General features: G+C 38.5%; 2 protein-coding genes and 1 pseudogene across 4 annotated transcripts in view; 2 read left to right on the forward strand and 1 right to left on the reverse strand.

Moving 5' to 3' along the window:
• Window positions 1-5,987, forward strand: part of LOC107678504 (DNA-binding protein Ikaros-like) — a 32,491-nt pseudogene extending 26,504 nt beyond the window's left edge.
• A 3,624-nt stretch (window positions 5,988-9,611) lies between these two features.
• LOC107678605 (fidgetin-like protein 1) lies at window positions 9,612-13,392 on the reverse strand. The gene is made up of 2 exons (XM_016473947.1): window positions 13,222-13,392; window positions 9,612-11,707 (listed from the first exon to the last, which is right to left on the reverse strand). Exon 2 carries the CDS (start codon window positions 11,688-11,690, stop codon window positions 9,684-9,686), a length of 2,007 nt encoding a protein of 668 aa, XP_016329433.1. The 5' UTR covers window positions 11,691-11,707; window positions 13,222-13,392; the 3' UTR covers window positions 9,612-9,683.
• A 2,045-nt stretch (window positions 13,393-15,437) lies between these two features.
• Window positions 15,438-18,518, forward strand: part of LOC107678537 (tubulin--tyrosine ligase-like) — a 10,789-nt gene continuing 7,708 nt past the window's right edge. For all 3 annotated transcript variants that reach the window (XR_001632946.1, XR_001632945.1, XM_016473826.1), the window contains exons 1-5: window positions 15,438-16,097; window positions 17,023-17,101; window positions 17,338-17,570; window positions 17,665-17,800; window positions 17,941-18,210. Coding sequence is in view for 1 of the 3 variants with exons in the window: in XM_016473826.1 (XP_016329312.1) it covers window positions 15,929-16,097; window positions 17,023-17,101; window positions 17,338-17,570; window positions 17,665-17,800; window positions 17,941-18,210 (887 nt within the window). In the remaining 2 variants the exon portion in view is untranslated. The remainder of the gene's footprint in view (window positions 16,098-17,022; window positions 17,102-17,337; window positions 17,571-17,664; window positions 17,801-17,940; window positions 18,211-18,518) is intronic.

Here is an 18,518-nt window from a genome sequence, read left to right on the forward strand (position 1 = left end):
CAGAGGCTAGAGTAGAGCAAGCAAACTGTGTATGGCTTGACTTGAATGGATGCTGTAAATTGATGTAAATGACCAATGCGATTAGTTTTTAGAACATTAGGACACCATTTTTGGATAATGTCCGCAGTTTGTTGCATCCAAAATGTAAATTCGGTCATCATTTGCTCACCTTTATGTTGTTCCAAACCGGTATGACTTTTTTTTTCTTATGCGGAACACAAAAGAAGATATTTTAAAGAAGCATACTGTTTTGGTTACCACTGACTTCCATTGTATGGACTAAAATACTGAGACATTTCTCAAAATATCTTCTTTTATGTTCCACAGACGAAAGAAAGTCATACAGGTTTGGAATCCCATACAGTAAGGGTGAGTAAATGATGACAGAATTTTCATTTTTGAGTGAACTATCCTTTTACAAGCTCACCTGTAACCTTTTGTTAATATAATTATGATGAGATGTGCGTATATGTTTTTTGTCTTTAAAAAAAGAGGTTTAAAATGTGTCATTCTGTTCAGATTTCTTTATAACAGTCCAAATGCGACAACTAACCAAGCTAAGTCTCTCTCAAATGACAATTACTTCAGTATTAGTTATTTTCTCCCTTTCTCAAACTGATATTCCACTGTGATGAAGCCAAACCAGTGGGTGAGAACATTTTTCAAAAAGGCACTTAACTTCCTCACTTGACAAACTAATGAAACTCAAAATGGAAGAAAGGAACAGTGGGCTAATGTAAATTCAGAAAAGAACGTATAATAAAAGATATAATGAAGTGCTTCCTATTTAAATCAAAATAATCGCAGGAGGTGCCGTGCTCCTGAAATGCCTTTTTAATGAGTTTCTTTTTCCGTCTTTTTGCTGCTTCACTGGTGACTCTTATTTTATAGGGCTTTTGAAGAGAGCGCCGTATTAATAGCGTTCTCGGAGAATGCCACAACATTCGGAGGAGCTGGATATTGGTTTATTCCAGGGGCGCTGATCAGGAAGACTGGCTCTCAAACACAAAGTGTTGCCTTCACTTTATTTAAATGAGCTCTGCATTTGCATTGTGATGGGTCGCTCTTATTTTAGAGCTGAAGAAGAGGAAAAAATGAGATTTTCAAATCAAATTGACCCAGGCAGTGGTGCATTACGAAACTGGCAGGCAGCGTCTGAAAGCCTCTTGTTCGATCAGGGCGCCAGTCGGCACGCGGAGCCAGGCAGCGTGCGCAGAGCGGAGAGAGATCCCACCCGTGTGTTTGATTGAGCTTTGGCACGAGGCGCCGCGTTGTTGAAGATGTAACAGCGCGGTGGAGCCATGTAGGACACTGACCCCGCATTCACAGCGTAATAGCGCTACAGCGGCGGATGCTTTGCTTTCAGAGGGCCGATATAGTGTCTCAGACGCTCGCCATTTACATGGCCATTTGTCGCTGGCATTCTTTGTTCAAAAGAAACACAGTTTGATAGAACTACAGGTGTATATATAACTGCTATACAGGTTAAAGCACAACGAGTCACTTCATTGTGAACGCAAGTTACTTTATCACACAAGGGTATACAGAAGGCCCAAAAGGTATTTGCACTTTTAAGCCACACTTTTTTGCAATTACTTTTAACCAATAGGCTCCAAAGCAGCTTTAGTGGATGAAGTCCATTATCAGTCAGATTTCAAGTCAAGTGACATAAGGCTTTATACAATACAGGTTGTGTCAAAGCAGCTTTACAGCAATAAAAAGGAAACAGTTTGTTTTATGAATCATTACATTTCAGCAATAAGTTCAATAAATTCAGTTCAATAAGTGTCACTAGTGTTGCAAAGCTCATTGTTTATTAAATAAGTTCAATTCAGCTATAAGCAGCTCTAATTAAAGCAATCGTTATTCAGCTCAGTTCAGTTTAATGTTGATTCAGTTCAGCTGATGTTACAAAGTTAGTGTCATTGTCCATTTCAATTCAGTTTTTAATTGAACGTTTTATTCTCATCCGATCGTATCAGTGAAACTGAATTGATAATATTACTGAATATTTAAAAGTTTCAGGTGTCCTACCGTTGCACCTAACTGTGAATGTATTCTACTAACATTTGATTGCATGAAAGTGTCCAAATACTTTTTGTCTTAATTTTGAACAGTACATCTGTACTGTTTTATCATTTACAACCTAAAAAAATCTTCTGGTTTAATATATTGTTTCAAAGTGCAATGAAACTCAACCATTTTTAAGTGTGGCTTAAGTGTCCAAATACGTTTGGGACCACTAGAAAGGAGAATATGCTGAAAAATCTAGTTCCTTTATCATTATGCATGACTTGCAGCATTTAGCAATTTTACATTTTCAACTTATAAGTTATGTGTTATCTTTTTTTTTTCTAGGGGAAAGGCCGTTCCAGTGCAACCAGTGCGGTGCTTCCTTCACTCAGAAGGGTAACCTGCTCCGACACATCAAACTGCACTCTGGCGAGAAACCTTTCAAATGTCACCTGTGCAACTATGCTTGCCGCCGCAGAGACGCCCTCTCCGGACACCTGCGCACGCACTCGGGTAAATGCCTGTCACCTGGATCATTCAGACATGCCTTCATTTCTTCATTAACTCAAACCTGCACTGATCGTGTGAGACTATATTGTAGTGAAAACGATGACAGAATTGTATAGTGTGATTGAACAGATTTATTTTTTATTTTGAATTTACAGTTGGAAAACCTCATAAGTGTGCATACTGTGGGCGCAGCTACAAGCAACGGAGCTCGCTGGAGGAACATAAGGAGCGATGTCACAACTACCTGCAGTGCATGGGCCTTCAGAATAGCATTTATACAGGTCTGTGAATGACAGAACACCAGAGCTCTCTATCAAAGTGTTTTCGATTCTTTTATAGATGGAAATGCTGCTAATCTATGACCCATTAACATAGCTTAAATGTGGTTTATTGTCACTATAATGAAAAATAAAAGAAATAGTATTAGTGGAAGTACAACTACCACTGACGTCCTGGTAGTACTTAATGGTGACACTGCCAAAAAATGGCCCAAATATTCAGAAGTTCAGAGCCACAATTGAATGTGTAAAATGACGGGCAGCAACATGCCTGTAAAGTCCCAAAGCTTAAAAAAAAAAATGAAATAGCTTAGAGTAAGGGATAGAAAACCATGTGTGCCACATCAGTTGCATGATTGAAGGAACATCATCATCTATTATAGTCAGCTAGCACATGTCAGAGGATGATCTCAGGTTAGATAAGGACATTTGAATCTTATGCGTGGTTTCTTTGTCTTGCTTTCTATAGTGAAGGAAGAGAACAGCCAGAATGAGCAGAGGGAGGACATGCCAGCATCTGAGAGAGCCTTGGTGCTAGACAGGATAGCTAACAATGTAGCTAAGCGTAAGAGCTCTATGCCACAGAGGTTTGTGGGTAAGAGTTGAAGTTTGCTTTCATTGTACAGTATATATCGTAGATCATCCAGACATCATTGTCAAAATGCATTCATGTATCTGACTAAAAGAATTAAGACATTGCAGAAACAATAACAGGCAGCTCCCTCTTTGCTTTCTTTTTGATGAGTTGACTTTAAAAAAATCTGGAAAAGAAACACTATAATGGCATGCAACATGAATTTGACTGTTGCTTATTGTTTTATAAATTATTTTATAGAAATAGCTCATGAAGTGCTATTAGAATAATGTGATGTGTTACTAAGCCCATTTCTCTTCTTTTCATGTTGGTATTTTACTGAAGATTATTGTAAAAATTAAAAGATTAAAAGGAGGCACCATTTGAGGTTTCTCAGACTGCCACACTGGAAGAACCGTCTGGAGGATCTGTAGGCACCTGCTGAAGGTGCCTTAACGGAGCTATTGGCATCTATGGTTCCATGAAGAACCTTTAACACCCATAGAACCTTTCCATTACACAAAAGGTTCTTTATAGTGGAAAATGGTTCTTTAGATTATTAAAATGTTCTTTACACTAAGAAAAAATTTGTTCTTAACTGTTCACTCAGAGGTTCTTAGGGGAACCCAGAATGCTTCTTATATGGCGTCACTGCGAAAAAACCCTTCTGGAATCTATATTATTAAGAGAGTACTTCTAAGTATCTTTTCCAGTATCTCAAAAAAACCTTTATGAACCATTATGATCCCAGCTAGCAAAAATGTTCTAGGAACATTTTTCTAATGTTAACATGTTATAATGTTAACAAGTTATAAAAACATCTTTTCTGAATGTTCTCCGACTGTTCAAAATGTCATGTTTTCTAAATGTTTTTCTTGGTTATTGGAACATTATATTTTATCATTTTGGAAACATTATGGGAATGTTATTTTTGAATGTTCTCTGTAATGTAATGGCATTAAAAAAAAAATGCTAGACGAACATTGTTTCAGAAAAAAAGTTGAACCATGAACAACGTATAAATGTTTATTTTTAGAACATTTTTAAAGACCAGATAACTTTGAACAAACATTCTATTAAAGTTACAGGAAGAATGTTTGTTCATAACTTTGAGAGAACCTTTTCAGAACGTTAGCCAAAGTTCTGAGAATGTTCCCTGTTCGCTGGGATGGGGTGTCTATTTTGAAAGGGTTTCCCCTAAGTGTCTTTTCATTTCCACAGTAATAATAGTTAATATTATAAAGACAAGAAAAATGTCAGAATTTGTTCCGTCCAGTAAAGTTCAATGATGCATCAATTCTCATTTTACATTTCACAGAACTCAGATGAGCTAAAACCTTTGCTCTTTTGGCTTTTCCACAGGAGAGAATCGTTTGTCGGAGCTGTCATTCGAAGGCGGCTCAGGTGAGCTCATGCAGCCTCATGTGATTGATCAGGCCATCAACAGTGCGATTAGCTATCTGGGAGCAGAGTCCTTGCGGCCTCTGGTTCAGACCTCCCCTGGCTCCTCCGACATGGTGGTCAGCCCTATTTACAACCTCCACAAGTCACAATCAGCCGAAGGCAATGGTGTATCTGCTAAAGACAGCGCTGCAGAGCATCTCCTTCTGCTGTCCAAGTCCAAATCGGCCTCCGTGGAGAAGGACGGCTCGCCCAGCCCCAGCGGCCAGGACTCCACTGACACCGAGAGCAATGAGGCCGGGGGAGGCGGGGCAGCGGCCACAGGAGGTCTCATCTACCTGACCAATCACATGGCTCCAGGAATGCGAAACGGAGGTCTGCCAGTAGTGAAGGAAGAGCAGCAGCGGCATTTTGAGGCCTTGCGGGCAGTAGGGATGGAGCTGAGTATGGCGTCATCGGAGGGGTTTAAGGTGCTGAGCGGAGAGGGAGAAGAGTTGAGGGCGTACCGCTGCGTCCACTGCAGAGTTTTGTTCCTGGACCACGTCATGTATACCATCCACATGGGATGCCATGGCTTCCGAGACCCCTTCGAGTGCAACCTGTGTGGTTACCGCAGTCAGGACCGCTACGAGTTCTCATCACACATCACACGTGGAGAGCACCGCTTCTGAGTTAACACACAGAGACGTTCCACATACACTTGACTACACGATCACACAAGCGTACTACACACACACACAACACATTCAACATTTCAGAATTTTTTTAGACGCTGTCCAAACACTGGAGTTTCCTGTAACATTGATTTTTTTGTACATACAGTTGCCTATATATTTCACTGTCTTGTCTATTTTTCTACAATGGTGTGACTTATATGTAAACCAGTGAGACTATTAAAAAAGAAAGAACTGTAACTGAAAATAGAAATTAGGTGTTTGAAAGTGCAACATTTTATATCATCCCATATAAAAGTGAAGTTTTTGCTGCCCTAAATAAATAAAATAATGCATAGAATTAGTTATAAAATATTATTTGCAACAGATGTAAACTTCTTACGTATCTTACATAACTCTTACTTCTCTGTGTTCCAACTGTTCACTCATTTTAAATATATTTTTATATTAAGCAGCCTAAAGAAGTTCATATCATTTTATAATTTATTACAATGAAAATATGTCATGACATGTCCATTTTATGTAATATGACTCCCTTTTGAAATGCTCCCCTGTATATTGAACCAAATATATGGCAGTACATATTGTACCTTTTTTTGTTTTTATTTCAGATTTTTTCCCCTGCTTGTTTTATATTGTATTTAAAAATACAATTTGAAAGCATTTTACTCGTACATATTTACATCAATATCCTAGAATATATATGCTTGCAAATTTTTTTTTAATAAAAATAAAAGATATTTTACATTTGTTCAACCCTAACGTGTCAACTTTTGTAAAGGTAATTTGGTTTAACATTTAAATGAAGTGGCCAATGCAGATTGAGTATCTAACAAATCACAAATTATGGAATGGCATTTATTGTCACATATCACAAACATATGCTAAAATAATTAGTACAGAACTAATCATTCATAATCACCCATAAACTCTTACTATAATACAGAACGGAAGTCCAAGCATTACACTTATAATACTCAATTGAATCACGTTTTATCTAAAAAATTACTGAGCTAAATGAACATCAGCCAAAGATATGTCACCTTTCAGTCAACTAGCTTAAAAAGAAAGCTGAATTTACTCTAAGAATTTGAGAATAAAATTGAATACCTCTGTTACAATAACTGCATTCTGAGAACTTTAGGCTAAAAAGCCTTCAAAAGTCTTGCTGATTTAGTTTGTAGTGTTGAAACAGCATTTACAGTACTGTGGATTTATAGTAATAAAGAAATCACCACTTCTCAGGTATTGACAACAATGACATCATGTTTCTTGTAAACTAATGTTTCTAAAGTGTTTGTACTTGGGCAATAACAGTAAAAGTGCACAATGACCAAAGGGAGATGGAGTAAACCGAAGAAGAGCAGATCTGTCAAGAGAGCATGAGTGAGTCCGACCAAAGAGCTCACCAGCTCTTCGCAATGACATGCATGTCCAGATGGCTGTTGTGTGATTGGGTAGAAACGGGAAGCAGCTGTGGCCAACGCAGAGCCCCCACGCTTCAGTGGGACCTAACCGTGGAGAGAGTGCATTTGCATGAGAGGGATAATCTGGCCAGCACCCCCTCACACCACCCCATCCCCATCAACCTCAATCCCAAATCTCACTTCTCTTTTCCTCTTTGACTTACGATAGTACAGCACAAATAGACCCCACCCATTCTAAAGATGTCAAAACCAAGCAATAAGAGACAAGTATAAATTAGTCAGGCAGATAAATCAATGCCCCTTGTGTTTCAAAATCTATTGCCAGATTTATCAGTTATCAGGATAATAAACTACTAAAATAATTTTTTGTTGTTGGTGAATTATGAGCAAATATAATAAGTACATGTTTATTGCACCCTATAGGTACACGTAATATTAAAGACTATTCCACATATCAGCATTATAGTGACCACTGGCATTAGCCATTTAATAAAAATATTGGTCAACCACTACTATGAAACAATGTTATGTCAGCACCAAAGGCTATTTTCAAGGAAAAAGAAAGAAAGAAAAAATGAATGAAGAATTTAAAAAGAAAACATTAAAAAATTAAACCAAACAAACAGAAAAAGAAATGTTTCAAATGTGATAGAATTTTTTTGCTGACATGTCATTAAACACATTCTACTAATACAGTATGAAATAACTAATTGTCTAAAAACACACAATGGAAAATAACATTGTACCTTAATACAAACTAGAAGAAAAAAATGATGCAAAGGTTAATATTAGTTGTAGATATAGTGTGGAGAAAGGTTTTGGAGGAATTCTGTGTGCCTATTCTCCTATAGTCCAGCTGCGGGCTACCCCTGCTGTTCTGACAACCCCCAACCGCTCCTTAGGGATGGACTTACTACTTGCACTGCTGGCTAATTTTACAAAGTTTCAACACTCCAGCCAACCGCACAGTCCTAAAATATTCATTAACCCACTTGACAAAAATATGAAAAATAAATGACACCCTTTTTTCATGGGCTTCCAGTTTTTCTAAGATTGTTTCATGAAAATTACATGACTGATTCATCTCATGTGAGCACAATCTATAATCGGATGCAGATGAAGACAACCCAAGAGTAAGAGTTTAGAATTGAATTAGACTGTTAAAATCCCACTCGCCTTCTGAGGTGTAGTAACAGTTCAGCCTGACTTCCTGTAAGAATGGTTTTGCAGTTGTAAGAAGCAACCAAATCAATCAGCTGTCTCTCTTTCAATTTTCCCAGACTGCAGTCATCAGGTTTCACGAAACACAGACTTTGCGTTTCACTCCAACACAAATCAGTTGTACTTTGACAATGAAAATGTAATGCTAATGCAGAGGCATGAAAACAACAAACAGAAAGAAATTTCAGGGAAGCCCTTCTCATCCAAATAAAGTGACAGAATTCAAAAGCTACTGAAAATATAAACAAAAAATCCAAACAAATTAATTCAAAACTGCATTATTCGGAGCTTTACAAAAATTATTTATATTTTGTAACCTGACCAAAACCATTCGTGTTCAAATTCATTCATTCATTACTTTGTGATTTGGCCTGGGTGAGTTTCCTCACCACTGGACCAGCAACTTTTACTCCTCATGCCATCTGTGGCCACTCATTTAGAGCTCCACAATGCTCCTCTCCATCCATCAACAGTAAATGCATCAAGCCACAGTTGTTATCTGCTTCTACAATGCATAATTTTTCGTGAGGTTTATGGCTGGTGTTATCCTCAAAGCCTCTCTTTCTAAGACCTGGAAGTCCTCTAGTTTATGAAAACAGCAATTCTGATGGTTTCCCTCCAACTTCGAGCTCACCATTATGTCTAAGAAAACCACACAAAAATTTATTCTCCTATTCTGAAAAAGAAAAAAAAAAAGACTGAATACTGATTGGATGGACAGTTCTCCACAGGCACAATGTGTAACTGAAAAAACTAAACCAACCATACTGTCCTCTAGGAGGAGGATGAAGAGTCCATCTTTAAAACCCCTTCCAAGGCACAAAGACATTCCTCTGGTTTACCAGATGTGGTCCGAGACCGCACTGGCTTAGCAACAGGAAGAGCACTGCAAGAGTTGATCTGTGGGTAACTCTTATCATGAGACCAGAATGCCTGCAGTGTTGCCCAACTTCCCCTCCAAATCCATTCACCAAGACACAACACAATGGGAGAGTTGGCCCTAAGGTGTCTAACGCTCTGTCTATGCAGGAGCGAGAGCAGTTAAACATGGAGAGCCGTTGAATTCATTCTGTGCGCACAGAAGGTAGGGCGGGCTGAACATTGTACTAGCTGACAGTTCCCTTTTGGATAAGTGCATTCAGAAGGAAACAACATACTCCAGAGTAGACCCCATGTTCCTTTTTAGTGCAAACTTGGCACATTTCCTCTACATTACAAGGAAAAGAGTTGCAGCTCCACTCAGTGATGCAACTGTTTTCAGGAAGGCACAACTGCGGTATGCTAATTTTGAGGCTATGCACACGGTTAAAAGCTCAGTTTTACAAAATCATGAGTGCTGTTTTGAGTCAATCCATTCTGAGTACATAAATTATACTTAATATGAAACTTTGCATAAATGTCACTGTTTTGTTGCAATCACAAAAAACAGAGATTGTCTTTTTTCCCCCACAGCTCTCTAAAAGAATGTTCATGAAAAAGACGGAAAAAGACCCAAGACAAATCAACCATTTATTTCAAGAAACGAACCAAGCATCATAGTCATACTAACATAAAACTCATCAATTAGTGTAATCTGAACACGTGCTCAGCGACCGCAGCCAAATGTCTTGTTCCACTCTTCATATAGCTCTAGATCTTTAGAAGAGACACTGGGCCGCACTGTTTTGAGAGCCTCCTGGAAATCATTGTAGAGTATCGGCCGAACCTGTTCTGCCGAGATGGTAGCAATGTCACTTAGACTAATGCTTCGGATGGGGCCTAGGGCTGCTTCACAACACAGCTGTGTCATATCTGCCCCTGAAAACCCCTCTGTGCCCTGTACAACATTCTCCATCTCATCTGGTCCCAGCTGGCTTTTCTCACGGGACATGAGGTTAGTCACTATCTGCCGGCGAGCCTCAGCTTCTGGGAGAGGGATGTAGAGTCGCTTGGCCAGGCGACGGCGAGCCGCTTCATCAATCTCTTGTGGCCGGTTGGTGGCACCAACCACCAGGATGCGATCTTCTGCTGAGGTGGCGGCTCCATCCAGCTGGACAAGAAACTCTGTTTTGATCCGACGGGAAGAGTCATGCTCTCCATCTGTGCGCTGAGAAAGAAGAGAATCGATCTCATCGATGAAGATGACGGCAGGTTGGTGACACCGAGCAATGGCAAAAAGTGCCCGTACCATCTTCTCGCCCTCTCCAACCCACTTTGAAGTGAGTGACGAAGCACTGATGCTGAAAAAAGTGGCTCCGGACTGGCACGCTATGCACTTCCCTATAAGGGTTTTACCAGTGCCTGGAGGACCAAAGAGAAGAATGCCTTTAGGTGGACCTCTAAGGCCAGTAAATATATCAGGCCTTAACATGGGCCAAACTACAATCTCTTTGATTGTGGCTTTGGCAAACTCCAGACCGGCAATATCATCCCAAGCTACCGGGGGGCCATGGTCCATGATCTCACTCATGATAAGTTCAATGATTTTGGGCTCAAAGTTCTTTAGTCGCTCATCAACAGGTTGCATGTCTTGTGGTGCGTTTTCCATCGAGTTGCCCACTTCCTCTTGCCTTGGCATAGGAGAGATGAATTTGGAGGATGTCCCACGAGACCGATTCGCCCCAAGGCATTTCTTGGTGATTGCAGCAACGTTGGCCACAGAGCTTCGTTGACCCTGATGGGAATGCTTTTTTTGCTGGTCAACGATGAACTGCTCTCGTGCTGATCTAAAATGAGTGCTGACACCTTCCTCTCCTCTCCGTCCCCTCCCTCGCAGTTCCTGCTCGCCTTGTGATGGGAATGAGCTTCTGTTGCTTTCAGTTCCTGAGCTGTAGAAGTTCTTCCTCTTGGAGGGGTTTGTGGAGGAAAAGAACACAGGCTGATTATGCACATTGGATCCACTTGTGCAACCCACACTAGACTGAGACACACTAGTACGGCCTGTGGAACTGAAATTGTTATAGGTAAACATAGGCGTAGATCCTGTTGGAACATTTGGAGCATTTTGTGCCAAGGACATATGCGGAGGGGCTCCTTGATGTCCTCTAGCCCACTCTGCAGCACCGCTAAGTAGGTTACTAACCCCCCTTCCCATCTCAGCTCTAGGTGGAGGCGCAGTGGGCCCATGAGCCAGAGGCTCTCGTTTTAATCCACAAGGAGGACCAGAGAGATCACTGCTTTTCTCCCCTCCCCTGCAGATTTCACCACCAACAGTGATGTTAACATCTACCGGATCTACCAGGAGAGCGTCTTCTTTTGACCCGGCCCGCATCATCCTTTGCACGCACGGCAGGTTGAACACATTTTCGAACGTTAGGGACGACTCCCATTTGTCGCTATGGTTCTTTTGATTGCGAGCCAGTTGCAGGGCACTCTCTGCATAGTTGTTTAGCCCTGTGCGTGGGTCGTCTGAGTCCAGGACTGCGGCGTACCGCTCCGAGTAGGTCCCGAGCAGGCTGGCAGCTCCGGCCGGAGAGAGCTCAGCACTCGCCCATGCATACTGAATGGACAGGACGTGTGCCCGATAAGCATCGGCCGTCTGTTCAGGTGTACAGGAGCCAGATGAAATGTCAAAGGACCTCCTCTGCCACTCGTCCAGGTGTGCTCTGCTCATGCTTGGCCTGCTCCAGCCTGCATAAGAAGAGGGCACAGGATCAATTAATAATGTATAAAAGTAGAGAAGTCCCCACAGCATCAGCATGGAAGTTCTTGCAGGGCTGAGAATAATAGCAATTCACGATATTTTCATAATGATATAAAAGGTAATATAAAAGTTAAGCAACACTGTGAATACCATAATAACCTGAATGCACTTAAGTAGCACATTTTCCTATAGTGCGACTTTCAAGTATGAGAGCATGAAGGCAGAAATGTTTTAATAGTGTTTCTAATTTAAACTGCAGTTACAAAAATTGTTACACATCCATTTGATTAATTTCTGTGAAATCCATTAAAACTGTTTTTAGTGATTCAACTCAAAACTGATTCATTTGCATTATGACTCAAAAAAAAAACTCACAACTTTTATTTACAGTGTGGACAAAATGTTGATAATTTTTAATGGTATTATACTTTTTGCATTAAATCATTTTTAAACATTTTACTTGGCTACAATGGCTGTCACAATTATTATAAATTAAATTCTAAGTGAGACAGCCATTTATGAGTATTTGTATATAAATTACATCTAATGACAGTAACCAGTACGTTACACTAGATATATTTGTATGCACTTTGTGTATGTATAGAGAGTATAAAGTGCAATATCAGTCAAAATTTCAACATGCTTGTCTGAATTTTTTTCTGTCTGAAGATCTTTCAATCTAAATTTTTTTCAAAATGTTGAAATTAGTTTTGTAGACAAATATAAACTGCCTGTATATCCATATATAGGCATTTTGTATTTGTTTACAAAACTAATGTCTTTGCAAAACTATTATTCTTTCCAAAAACAAAACAAACCCATTTTTAATGGATGGACTTGATAATGAAGAAAAAACAGCCAAGAGTACAGCATACACGTGAACTTTATTACAAATAATGCGAGTTACGTAATCAGATTAATAATACGTAATACTTTTTTCAAGTAACTAGTAAAGTAACGCATTACTTTTTTAATTTACAAGAAAATATCTGAGTTACTTTTTCAAACTTCAACAGTGTTTAAAAAGCATCCCACTGGATGCACCTCATGAAGTTAGTTAAGAGAAAGAAGAGTGAGCAGAGACCAAACATAAGACAGATTTGACTTGACCTGTACACAATTCCTGTACATTTGCGTTATTTCGTTGTTTCGATGACTTACTATTTTAAATTGTGAAATGTGTTAATAATAAAGAATAAGCATGTGTGTACAAACACTCTACTTGTACTTACTATAATTTCAAGCATATCCATACAAATGTTATGTGACAGACAAGTGAAACACTAAAGCCCACTCTCACATGAACCGTATTAATGTACTAAATAAATAACGGGGTATTAACACTGTGCCAGTATGAAATATCTGTAGAACATTCAGACAGACAGGACAATGTTTACCTAAACTCTTAACGGGAGCTGACAGCAGGAACACAAATCTCAAATACAGCTTCAAACACACTCCCGTGTTCGTTTTGTTTTTGGTGAGGAAAGTAGAAACCTACCTCTGGGTTAAACGTGTTTCTTGTGTGAATGCTGTAAAGTTCAGAAATAGCTGAAAGTCTATACAGCGATGTGGAACAAAACAACCATAGCTTCGACCAAACCTCGCGCCTCCTGCACGATCTGCGCCGATCCACGCAGCTTCCGGCCACGCCATACTAAGATCGCGTGCGCCATCGCCTGGCGAAACACATCTTCTTCTTCTTCGGTTTTATGGCGGGTAGCACCAATGTTAAGGTGCATTATCGCCACCTACTGTATTGGAGTGTGAACCAGAGTTTACCATTTCATAATAACACACATCTGCTTCTTCTTCTTCTTCTTCTTCTTCTTCTTCTTCTTCTTCTTCTTGGTGTTTAATGGCGGATGGCATACAACTTTTAGGTGCATTACCGCCACCTACTGATTAGGAGTGTGGATCAGGACCGTACTCTTCACTAAATTCTATTATATAATCCCGCACTAAAATAAAACACACACATGCTTCACATTTTTCCTTTTATTTAGTAAGTAAGCAAGTAAATAAATAAATAAAAGTAGATAGATGAAACAGATTACATAGATTATTAAAGAAGTCATTTAATTGTTTTTAAATGTAATTTAAATGTGTTCATTTGATTAAATTGATTGATTTGTAGGCTATAACACTGAACACTGATGTCCCAGTAAATGAATAAATGGCAGTTTCAGTTCTCTTAACATATTTATTTATTCAGTCCAGTTCTGAATGTCACTTTGACTGTGACGGGATCCTTTAAAGTATGATTTCTAAAAGTATGATTTGATTTTTGCCTTGATTCAGTCTTATTCTACAGACCTTATAGCACTTTTATTTGTCTGACTTTATCAGACTTTATGATAGCATTGTTCATAAAGGGTTCTCCATGTTCTCTATTTACATTTCTGCCACATAAGAAAAAAAAGAACAGTTTTTTGCTAAATCATAATTTTGACATCATAATTAAGCCTAATTGTATTAATCATAATAGACTTTTGAGATAAAAAGAGATGTCATATTTACCACGTAAATTATTAAACATACGAAAGTATGAAATAACTGTCATAAAAGCCATATTTATGAGATGAAACGTAGAAAGTATTACATAAAAAGTCCAAATTAAGGAAAAAGTCATATCTATTGATATATGGCATAACAATCTAAATTATTACATACACTGTAAAAAAAAAAAGCAACTATATTTTCCAGTTTATGAAATCTTTTGAGTTTTAAAAATTAAAAAATGCTATTTTCTTGAAAGTAAAAACCCATGCCAGACCAACAGAATTGCCCCAAATGTTGTCCCAACGAGTCAAAAACAGTTGTCTAAACAAAGAATTTCATATTCCTGAAATGTTAAGACTGTGAGGCAGCATGAATAAATTATATAGTTAGGCTACCGTTATAGGATTATTATTATTATTTATTTATTTATTTATTGCTGTTTGATGACTTCATTTAAACCTTTTTGTTGATTTCTCCATTATTGTTAGTTATTTGTTGTGTTGTGATGTAAAGAGCTCATCATTTTACATTTGTTGATTGTCACCGTTCTTGAGGTTAATGCGTCAAGGGTTGAGTTCAGCAATGTAGAACTATCTCTTACATTTCTTTGCTTGGTAAGGATGATTGTTATTCTCTTTACAAACATATAGCACGGTTCACTTAACATATTAAGTGTTTTCTAGACTATATACATATGATTATCATATCAGAAATTACTTTATTGTGTTAATAAAGGACCGTTTACTGAACAATAAATCTTTTGTTGTCTTCTTCATGAATATATTGGCTGAACGAGGCATTTTGCATTTAGTGTACTCAAAATGACAAAACACATAGTTTTACTTAGCACAATTAGTTTTAAAACAATAATTGAGAGAACTTAAGTTGCCTTGCAATTTTAAGTTTTCTCAACAATTATTTTTTTTACAGTGGTAAGTCATAATTTTGACATAAAAGTCGAATTTATAACATAACTCTCATCTCGTAATTTCGACTTTTTATGTCATAATTATTAGGCTATTTATTTCAAACATGATTTTTTTTCTTATATAATTTATGCAATTTTTGCTCTGAAAATCATGACAATTGTTCCAATATAGACAAAACTCAAAGTGCTGTGTTGCTATTTCTTTGTCTTTCGTGCTTGTTGAAGTCGCCCATATGTAGCATAAAACTACAGTAACCACAAGTCTGTGCGGCGTGCGTGCGTTGACTCCCAGCGGTACGTCACATCATAAGTGTGTTGGGATAAAGAGGCTTCAACTGGGGCTTTAAACTGATGTCTACTGTCTAGACGACTACACAGGACGCGAGGAATTAAATGCACAGTCATATAGTCGACCTCTATTCTTAGACTCCGTACTAAGCCAGCTGTTTTTTTCCATATCTGCTGTTCATAGACAATCATGGGAACAGAGGAAGCTAACGTAGACTGTTAGCTGCGAGAATTTAGAAGCCAAATCCTTCAAGAGTCACACCCTAAAATATCCTGTCCTCGCACCGGCCACGAGACTGCGGGTACAGATGCGCAGCCCTGCTTTTCGGTCTGGATCACAGCGCGACTGTTTCCTACAAAGATCTCTGTGCAAAAACAACTAGAGGAAGCATCAAGAAAGTCATGTATGCCCGGCTTCAGTCTACTTTGTTGGGAGACAGATAACGGTAGTCGGCTAGCTAGTGTGTGACCATCATCACTCCTGTGGGCTATGAGTTCACCGATGTACACGTTTGTTTTGAGAGATGACAACAGCACTGTGTATGCCGAGGTCGCCAAGATCCTCATCTCGACTGGAAAATGGAAACGACTGAAGAAGGACAATCCTCGGTTCAATTTAATGTTGGGAGAGAGAAATCGGCTGCCTTTTGGACGGCTGGGTAAAGGATTTCAAGAGCTGCATATTAAACATTCATTGCCATCTCGTAATAATAATATGTTTTATAATCCCATGCTGTTTACATGTTGTAGTGTGCATTGAAAGTTAGGAGTCTCAGCAAGTTGTTATAATGCATCTAACCTATGCACATTTTCAGTACACCATGGTTTTTTTTTGTTTTTGTTTTTTGAGACTATGGACAGTGCAAGCTGTTGAACTTATGACAATGAATGATGAAACGGTGCATGTGTGCAGCAATGCAATAATGATCAATTATTAATAATTGAGCACTGAAAACCGGACACAGCAATGCTGATCACAAAGATTCAGCTCTATAATGCATTCCTATGGATATGTAACTGTGTAGTAATATGTAATTAGGTTGACATCAACTTTTTCAACATGAAAATGTTAAGCTTTAATATCAGTATTTCATTACATTTTCTATAAGTTTAAGAGAATGTGTACCTTAAGTATATACATACATACACATATACTCACTATCGGCCCAAATGTTGAAATAATACAAGTTTAAACATTAAGAGAAATGTTATTTTTTTAATGTCTCTTTTGCTCACCAAGGCTGCATTGATTTGGTCAAAAATACAGTAAAGCGGTAATATTGTGAAATGTTATTACAGTTTATTATTAAAAAAAAGACTCTATTTTAATATATTTTAAAATATCATTTATTTCTGTGATGTCAAAGCTGAATTTTCAGCATCATTACTCCAGTCTTCAGTGTCACGTGATCGTTCAGAAGTCATTCTAATATGCTGATTTACTGCTCAAGAAACATTTCTTACTGTTATCTTATTATTTTATTGTAATCGTTGAAATTTAAGTACTTTTAGCTGCAGGACACTGTGGTCACTGTTCAATATTTCGATATTTCAATGTCATATACCCCGCTGTGTCCTCTACAGGTCATGAACCGGGGTTGATGCAGCTGGTGAATTATTACAGAGGAGCCGATAAACTGTGTCGCAAAGCATCACTGGTTAAGTATGTGGTTTATTTAAACATATCAGATGAATGAAGTTCACGTTCAGATTTACTGTATAACCACATTTTAGGATCTTAGATGTGTGATCTTAGGAACGATACTGTTAAGTTAATGCTTGCTTAAGTGAATAATGTCTTCAAATCACACTCATTTCCTTTTTCCCATGTCGTTGAGTTAGAAACTCTGCAGTTCTTAAGTTGTGAATTATATTTAAATAAGCATGTTGGATGTTCAGGATTATCAAGACCAGTCCAGAGTTAAAGGACTCCTGTAACTGGTTGCCTGAGTCTTACATCATATACCCAACCAACCTCAACACCCCAGTGGCCCCAGCCACCAATGGCATCAGCCACATGAAGAGCAACCCAAAGACAGATGAGCGAGAGGTCTTCTTGGCTTCTTATAACTCCAGAAAGGAAAGCGGAGAGGGAACGGTGTGGATCGCCAAATCATCAGCAGGTGCAAAAGGTACGAATCTCCATCTGTCCAAAATGGCAAGTTAAAAGAAGTGCAATCTTGCTGCATGATTTAATAGCATGAGATTGTTCCTCACTTTGTTCAGGTGCAGGCATATTGATATCTCATGATGCAAATGAGTTGCTGGAGTTCATCGATAATCAAGGCCAAGTGCATGTCATTCAGAAGTATCTGGAAAAACCGCTGCTATTGGAGCCGGGACATCGCAAATTTGATATAAGGTAAGATGAATCGCATACTCCTTTGTGCAGAATGTTTTTGATTTGATTACAGAATAGCATAGAATTGCAATGTCCCATCCTAATGAAGTCAAAGTGCTTCTAAAGCCAATGGATATTCTCTCTGGCTGTCTTGTCTGTAGGAGTTGGGTGCTTGTAGACCATCAGTATAATATCTACTTGTACCGTGAGGGTGTGTTGAGGACGTCTTCAGAGCCCTACAACAGCTCAGATCTGCAGAACATGACCAGTCACCTGACCAATCACTGCATCCAGAAGGAGCATTCGCAGAACTACGGCTGCTATGAGGAGGGCAACGAGATGTTCTTTGATGAGTTCAGACAGTACCTGTTGACCACACACAATGTTGCCATGGAAACATCTATTTTACATCAGATCAAGCATATCATCAGGTGCTCCTTCACTGAAAAAGTTTTGATTTCAAATCTGGTTGCATGTGTGCCTGCAAATGAGTTATACAAGTAGAAAATGCCATAACTATTTTTGTGTTAGAGATGTACAGTGGGTCCAAAAGTTTGAGAATTTACTTTTTTACGGTTGAATTTTTCCAAAGTAAATGTTTTTTCTCCCCTCAAATTCCCACAAATCAGTATTTTAGTATTACATTGTATATTGTTATAGTATTTATTAATACTTTGAGTTGGCTTTTATTTTTATATTTTCTGTTTTCATTTACATTTAAGTTTGAGTAATTTTGTTA

The sequence above is a fragment of the Sinocyclocheilus anshuiensis genome, unplaced genomic scaffold (genome assembly GCF_001515605.1).
Source record: "Sinocyclocheilus anshuiensis isolate Anshui unplaced genomic scaffold, SAMN03320099.WGS_v1.1 scaffold536, whole genome shotgun sequence".
Lineage (NCBI taxonomy): Eukaryota > Metazoa > Chordata > Actinopteri > Cypriniformes > Cyprinidae > Sinocyclocheilus > Sinocyclocheilus anshuiensis.

Coding starts and splice junctions, on each gene's coding strand:
- LOC107678605 (XM_016473947.1), bottom strand. CDS start 11,690: ATGAGCAGAGCACACCTGGACGAGTGGCAGAGGAGGTCCTTTGACATT.